This window comes from Psammomys obesus, unplaced genomic scaffold (genome assembly GCF_907164565.1).
Source record: "Psammomys obesus unplaced genomic scaffold, mPsaObe1.curated_primary_1811, whole genome shotgun sequence".
In the NCBI taxonomy this organism is placed as follows: domain Eukaryota; kingdom Metazoa; phylum Chordata; class Mammalia; order Rodentia; family Muridae; genus Psammomys; species Psammomys obesus.
The window spans coordinates 46,015,505-46,022,942 of record NW_026591086.1 but is presented as its reverse complement, the minus strand read 5'-3'; the positions used below and the strand labels follow the sequence as shown (position 1 = coordinate 46,022,942).

General features: G+C 43.7%; 1 protein-coding gene across 2 annotated transcripts; it reads left to right on the top strand.

Moving 5' to 3' along the window:
• Nucleotides 1–1,879: 1,879 nt before the first annotated feature.
• Slitrk1 (SLIT and NTRK like family member 1) lies at nt 1,880–6,123 on the top strand. Of its 2 annotated transcripts, none has more exons than XM_055609715.1 (2): nt 1,880–2,337; nt 2,789–6,123. In XM_055609715.1, exon 2 carries the CDS (start codon nt 2,842–2,844, stop codon nt 4,930–4,932), a length of 2,091 nt encoding a protein of 696 aa, XP_055465690.1. In that variant the 5' UTR covers nt 1,880–2,337; nt 2,789–2,841; the 3' UTR covers nt 4,933–6,123. The 2 variants fall into 2 exon arrangements, with proteins under 2 accessions (XP_055465690.1, XP_055465689.1); XM_055609714.1 differs by having other exon boundaries at nt 1,880–2,502.
• Nucleotides 6,124–7,438: the final 1,315 nt, after the last annotated feature.

The following is a 7,438-nucleotide window of genomic DNA, read 5'->3' as shown; positions in this document are numbered from 1 at the left end:
TGGTGGAATTGTCTGATTGATAAAGTTTGTTACTTAGGCTGGTGCATACTAATTTGTTAATATAAAAGAAAAATGAGAAGCCTCAAGAAATTGTCTTTTTTCCCACACAGACACATGCACATACATGTAGGAGTTATATGTTCATATCTATCCAACCAAATTTTCCCCAAGAGGGCATCACTCTGATTGTATAAGATTCATGAATTTCCTCTAACTTACCCAAGAATTAGCTTCCAGGTCCATAATAAACAAATGACTTTCTTAATCACTTCTATACCATCTCTATTCTTGGATATGATTCCAGGACCAGTTTTTCTGCAGATTTTTCATTCCCAGTCTTCCCAAAATGCAACCTTTTTGCATATTTCATTTGTGCAAATTATTAAGAGTCTTGTACAGTTATTTAGCTTGCCTAAGACATAACTGAAAGGGAAATGTTAAGTAAGTCATCTTTGCTTTAGCTAAAGGAAAGATGGTGGCCCAGGCCTTTAATCTTTAACTCCAGCACTCAGGAGGCAGAGATAAGGTGGACTCTGAGATCAAGTCCAACCTGTTCTATGGAGCAAGTTCCCAGACAACCAGGGCTACATAGAACACCTGGGAGAGAGGGAGAAAGAGAGAGAGAAAGAGAGAGAGGGAGAGAGAAAGATCAAAGAGCATGTCCGCTTATCAAAGCCATTTAAATTCCAAAACTCCATAAAGATTCATAATATTTTGGTAACTTTTTTTAAATGGAAAAACTGTCACCTCTGATAAAAAAAAAAAAAAAAGTCTATGAGCTGACTTCCAGGAAAAAGCAGAATCTCAATTTCATCCCTTGAAGAAATATGGAGATATTGGATTCTATGAGTTCAAAGTCTGGGTAACTTGAAGATCCTCTTCCTGAGAAATCTCTAAGCATTAGACTTCCTAGACTCTTTGACCCACCGTGAACTGGGGAGGGGATGCAACTACCCAGACTTACAGACCAAGATTTCTACTCATCTCAAAATGCAACTTGTTACTTGCACGTATTTAAATTCTTCAGATCTAGTATGGAAATTTTGTCAGGTGTGTGTGTGTGTGTGTGTGTGTGTTTGTGTGAGATCATGCATGTTCAGTGGCTGAGTACCTGCTTACCAAAGGGTTTTTAAAAGGCTTCACAATCTGGGCATTTTTCTTCATCCCATTCCCTCATTTTCTGAATGTCACTGTAGGCTTTCTAGCTGAAATCAAAGACCTTAAGTATGCACTGTGTTTTCATCCTGCAGACTTAAATAACAGTCAGGAAATACCATCAGAAAAACCTAACCCTCTATGACCAAATTGACTGAAATTCTGTAACAACTTTAAAATGGAAAAGTATATGCCTCAGTTATATACCTGGAAACAAATATTCTCTACTAAGTTGGGATATTATGTAATATATATACATATATGTATTCATATTCAGAATAGCCACTTTCTATGTGCAAAAATAAAATAGAGGTTCCAAAGGCATCAAACGGTATAAAACGCTGTACCGCAGAGAAGGCAGAAACACATTTAAAGCACCGATGAAAATGGCGTGCAATATAATTACCTCAAATTGCCGTTCGCTTGACACCCTGACACTAATTTTATTCAAGCCATTGGGAAATAAATGTTTTAAAAGCCTTGCTTTCGGAACGCTAGAGCTCACGGGGGCTATGAGGTCTTTAAGGAAAGGAAAGGGTAAAGTTTCTAGCACGCAAAAAGAATTAATCAATTTAAAATAAGCTTCTATGTAGACCGACAGCTTTTAATACACACGTTTTTAATGCTTGCCCTATACGTGGATTTTTTTTTTTTTTCTTTCAGCATTCCCTCACCAGATGGATTTTTGCTACTGCAGATCAGCAGAGGGTGTCAGATCTTTCAGAGTGCACCAGGCTGGAACCAGCAGAGCTTCTTAGCAACTCCCCCCTCCTCCCCTTTCTCGCGCTCTCTTCCTCCCTCAGACAACTCGCTCCCCCTCTCTCCTCCCCCCTCCACGTAATTCCGAAAGAGCAGAAGAAAGAGAAGGAGAACAAGCAAAGAAGAGCTAGTAAGAGCCGGCCGAAGCACAGAAAAAAAGAAAAAAAATTAAAAAGAGCTGAAGACGACCAAAGGGGAGAAAAGGAACAGGATGGACATCCACAAAACGCAGCGGTTGCGGAAATTTTCCAGCGCCATTGGCTGGGCAGTGTGAGTCTTTTGGGCGGGCGTGATTTCAGCACCGGGGGCCCTGGACAGCACCTCGGGGGTACTCCTGGGCAACCGGCGACCAAGACAAGAACTCCTCCAGCTGCCTGGACCACTGAAGCCGCCGAAAGCCCTGCTTTGTATCAGAGAGGCAAGGTCAGTCCGACGCACAGCCATCACAGGCAGTGCGCCTGTACTACGCTGCAAACCTGCTTGTTTCTAACATGCACTTGCTTCTAATTGCTAGCATTGTTCCTTTCCTGGTTAGCGAGGATCTCTAAACACGATTCTGTAAGCGTGCGTTTCCTTTTAATATTACAGGTATATATTTAACTTATTTTGGTTATTTTTAAAGGGTTGAGGGGAGTAGTTTGCTTTCTCTCTGTCTCTCCTTTTCCTCTACTTTCCACCCCCTTTTTCTGCTTGCCTTGCACTATGTGCTTGGATAGTTTGTGGATGTAATTATTGACTGGCGTCTGGGCTATTGCAGTACGGGGGGGTTAGGGAGGAAGGAATCCACCCCCACCCCCCCAAACCCTTTTTTCTCTTTCTCTGGGATCGGACATTGGAGCACTAAATGAACTTGAATTGTGTCTGTGGCGAGCAGGATGGTTGCTGTTACTTTGTGATGAGATCTGGGATGAATTGCTCGCTTTAAAAATGCTGCTTTGGATTCTGTTGCTGGAGACGTCTCTTTGTTTTGCCGCTGGAAACGTTACAGGGGACGTTTGTAAAGAGAAGATCTGTTCTTGCAATGAGATAGAAGGAGATTTACACGTAGACTGTGAGAAAAAGGGCTTCACGAGTCTGCAGCGCTTCGCCGCCCCTACTTCCCAGTTCTACCATTTATTTCTGCATGGCAATTCCCTCACTCGACTTTTCCCTAATGAGTTCGCTAACTTTTATAATGCGGTTAGTTTGCATATGGAAAACAATGGCTTGCATGAAATCGTTCCGGGGGCATTTCTGGGGCTGCAGCTGGTGAAAAGGCTGCATATCAACAACAACAAGATCAAGTCTTTTCGAAAGCAGACTTTTTTGGGGCTGGACGATCTGGAATACCTCCAGGCTGATTTTAATTTATTACGGGTTATAGACCCGGGGGCCTTCCAGGACTTGAACAAGTTGGAAGTTCTCATTTTAAACGACAATCTCATCAGCACCCTACCTGCCAATGTATTCCAGTATGTGCCCATCACCCACCTCGACCTCCGGGGAAACAGGCTGAAAACACTGCCCTATGAGGAGGTCTTGGAGCAGATCCCCGGCATTGCTGAGATCCTGCTAGAGGATAACCCTTGGGACTGCACCTGCGATCTGCTCTCCCTGAAGGAATGGCTGGAGAACATTCCCAAAAACGCCCTGATCGGCCGAGTGGTCTGCGAAGCCCCCACCAGGCTACAGGGTAAAGACCTCAATGAAACCACTGAACAGGACCTGTGTCCTTTGAAAAACCGAGTGGATTCTAGTCTTCCGGCGCCCCCAGCCCAGGAAGAGACCTTCGCCCCTGGCCCCCTGCCAACTCCTTTCAAGACAAACGGGCAAGAAGAGCATGCTACCCCAGGGGCTGTTCCAAATGGAGGTACAAAGATCCCGGGCAACTGGCAGCTCAAAATCAAACCCACGCCACCGATAGCAACTGGGAGCGCGAGAAACAAACCCCCAGGGCACGGCTTGCCCTGCCCCGGGGGCTGCAGCTGTGACCAGATCCCGGGCTCAGGCTTAAAGATGAACTGTAACAACAGAAACGTGAGCAGCTTGGCTGATTTGAAGCCTAAGCTCTCCAACGTGCAGGAGCTTTTCCTTCGAGATAACAAGATCCACAGCATCCGAAAATCACACTTTGCGGATTACAAGAACCTCATCCTGTTGGATCTGGGCAACAACAACATCGCAAACATAGAGAACAACACTTTCAGAAACCTTTTGGACCTCAGGTGGCTGTACATGGATAGCAACTACCTGGACACACTGTCCCGGGAGAAATTCGCTGGGCTGCAGAACCTAGAGTATCTGAACGTGGAGTACAACGCGATTCAGCTCATTCTCCCCGGTACTTTTAATGCCATGCCCAAGCTGAGGATTCTTATTCTCAACAACAACTTGCTGAGGTCCCTCCCCGTGGACGTTTTTGCTGGGGTCTCCCTGTCTAAGCTCAGCCTGCACAATAATTACTTCATGTACCTCCCAGTGGCAGGGGTGCTGGACCAGTTAACCTCAATCATCCAGATAGACCTGCACGGAAACCCCTGGGAGTGCTCCTGCACCATTGTGCCTTTCAAGCAATGGGCAGAACGTCTGGGCTCCGAGGTGCTGATGAGCGACCTCAAGTGTGAGACACCGGTGAACTTCTTCAGGAAGGATTTCATGCTGCTCTCCAATGACGAGATCTGCCCCCAGCTGTACGCCAGGATCTCGCCCACGTTAACTTCGCACAGTAAAAACAGCACTGGGTTGGCGGAGACCGGGACACACTCCAACTCCTACCTAGACACCAGCAGGGTGTCCATCTCCGTGTTGGTCCCGGGACTGCTGCTGGTGTTCGTCACCTCCGCCTTCACCGTGGTGGGCATGCTCGTGTTTATCCTGAGGAACCGAAAGCGGTCCAAGAGGAGGGATGCCAATTCCTCTGCGTCCGAAATTAATTCCCTACAGACGGTCTGTGACTCTTCCTACTGGCACAATGGGCCTTACAATGCAGATGGGTCCCATCGGGTGTATGATTGCGGCTCTCACTCCCTTTCAGACTAAACCCTCGACCCTAAATGGCGAGGAATGCAGGAAGGCGATACATCTTCTCCTGCCGCCAGCATCGCGGGGGGAGTAGGAGAGCATTGACCCAGATCTAGGGTGTCACAAGCCCCGATGGACATAAGTAAATAAATAACTATGAACTCACTCAACTAAGAGGCCCTGGCCCTTAAGCTCCCGTCTGAAAACAAAGAGCAGACTGTGGAGCTGCAAATGCAGCTAGCTAGCTCTTTGCCCTGAGCTCCTTTTGACTGAAAGCCCAGCATGGGGCCTGCCAGAAGAATGAGCGCCCTTGCTAAGGGCCAAAGGTCTCTCGGGACTGGCTGCAGTGTCTCTATACATATATACATATATATCAGCTATATAGAGAAATAGATATCTATTTTTCCCCTGTGGATAGCCCGAAGATGGCTCCCTGTCTGTTATGCAGGGATGAGCAGTTGCACGAAGGCATGAATGTATTGTAAATAAATAACTTTGACTCTTGACAAGAACAACAACAACAAAAAAAAACACAAAAAGTGCTGCATGGCTCGCATGGAATCCACACGCTCCAGGGACTCTGTTCCCCCAACCCCAGCTCCTCACTGCGACTGGAGACAGCGTCACAGCACCCATCCTTTTACCTGATAAGTCCCATCGTATCAAACTTTCTATAAAAAAAAATTCAGTATAATCAGAAAGTGCCATTTCGCCATTATTTGTGATTGGTAGGCAGTTCAGAACGTATGTTTACAGTGAAAAAAAAATGTAAAGGTTTTATTTAAGACATTTGCATGGCCAGTCATCAGTCCATTTTATGAGTTAACAATGTATTTTGTTGAGCAAAGTTTTTAAGGGTTCTTTTGGGTTCTTTTATTTTGATGGTAATGTTTGATTTAGTTTTAGTTTCTGAGGGGGAATATTTTTCTATACATATCCAATAATGCCTTCCATCTGAATGTAAAATAAGTACCCATGATTTCTATTATAGTACCAGTGTAATTATTTAAGAAAAAAAAAAGATTCTGGGGCAGTTAAGCATGACCAATTAATGTCACTCTAGTGCTTACTTAGGCTGCGATCCTACGGTAGCAATTGTGTGCTGGTATAAATCTTACTTATAAAGTAGGAACAAAGAAGCGAGGAAGCACGTGAAACTTACTAATTCTATTCGAGGATTTTATAATGGCATATTTTTTCAGTATTAAAGTGAAAATGTTTTCAAATCTGGGTCCTTACATTTTTCCAGCTTTCTATTTGGACTTACGGTGGAAGGGGTGGGGGAGGGGGTGGGGGGGTGGGTCCCTCTGGAGCTATAGAAAGGCTCTCTCTTTAATCACCTAGCATTTAGTCATTCACTAGCTCCTCTCCACAACGTCTCTCAACTCTGCCTTGACTTTACTGCTCTTCCGAGGTCCATAAGAATGGACTTAACCTAACACTCGCCTTTCCCTTCCTCCTCCCCTAATGCGGCAGCAAATTCCTTTATTAATACTGGAAATCCCTCGCTGCTGGTTGTTTGTGCTGCCCACACTGCAGATATATTGGAGATGTTAGGATAGATTTGATTTAATTGACTCTGTCTAGATTGGTCTCATTAAACAGAGGGAGATTTCATTGGTCAGCACTCTTTCATGAAAGACAGCCCTAATGACTGGTGTTTGAGATGCTGCTGGCATTTTGAATTCAACATCTGCTGAAAACGGTAAAAACTAATTAGTGGCCACCCACCCGCCCGCCCCAGCAACTACATATTGAAAATTGTTGAAGAACTCATCTTTGTGGAAATCAATCATTATACTAAAAAAGTGTTTCACTCTTATCATCTCAATTTCTGGTTATGGCTCAATAATTACCAAGGGAAAGCAGTGAACTATTTGAATTTTACAGACCAATGTGATTTTGGTCTGAATCACATGCCTGAGGGAATTTTAAGCAAGTCTGTTTTATCAGCAGTTAGATTACAAACCACACATATTGATGGGGTCTGCATTCCAACACACATCCACCCTTGAGAAGTATGGCAAAAGACAGTAGACCACAGACTTAAATTGCAGGATTAAAAGCTAACTCAGTGAAAACCCCAAGGAGCACTATTTGCCAATTAGAATTCATATCCTAAACGGAAATAATTTTCTAGAACAGTCATGTTCTGGAATACTTATTATTTATTTTAATAATTTTAAAATAAATATCTTTATTATATACTACGACTTTTTCTAAGGGCATCTGTTACTTTTTTTTTTCGTGATTCTTTTGTTTGTGGACTGCATTTTATAATGATAAAATGGAAAATGATTGTCCTCTAACAATTGGTAATGGTTATTCTTACCAATTGTTTTTTATATGAAAGCTTGAATTTTTTATGTAAAGAAATACTAGTTTTAGTAAGAAACCAGCAGAGTTGTTCATGGTGGAAAAATGGGAAGGAAATGGTTCATCTTTCCTTTGACCTTAAGAAAGAAAAGAAGAAGAAGAAGAAGAAGAAGAAGAAGAAGAAGAAGAAGAAGAAGAAGAAGAAGAA

What these genes read in the sequence shown, in the direction of transcription:
- Slitrk1 (XM_055609715.1), top strand. Translation starts at nt 2,842, where the DNA reads ATGCTGCTTTGGATTCTGTTGCTGGAGACGTCTCTTTGTTTTGCCGCT.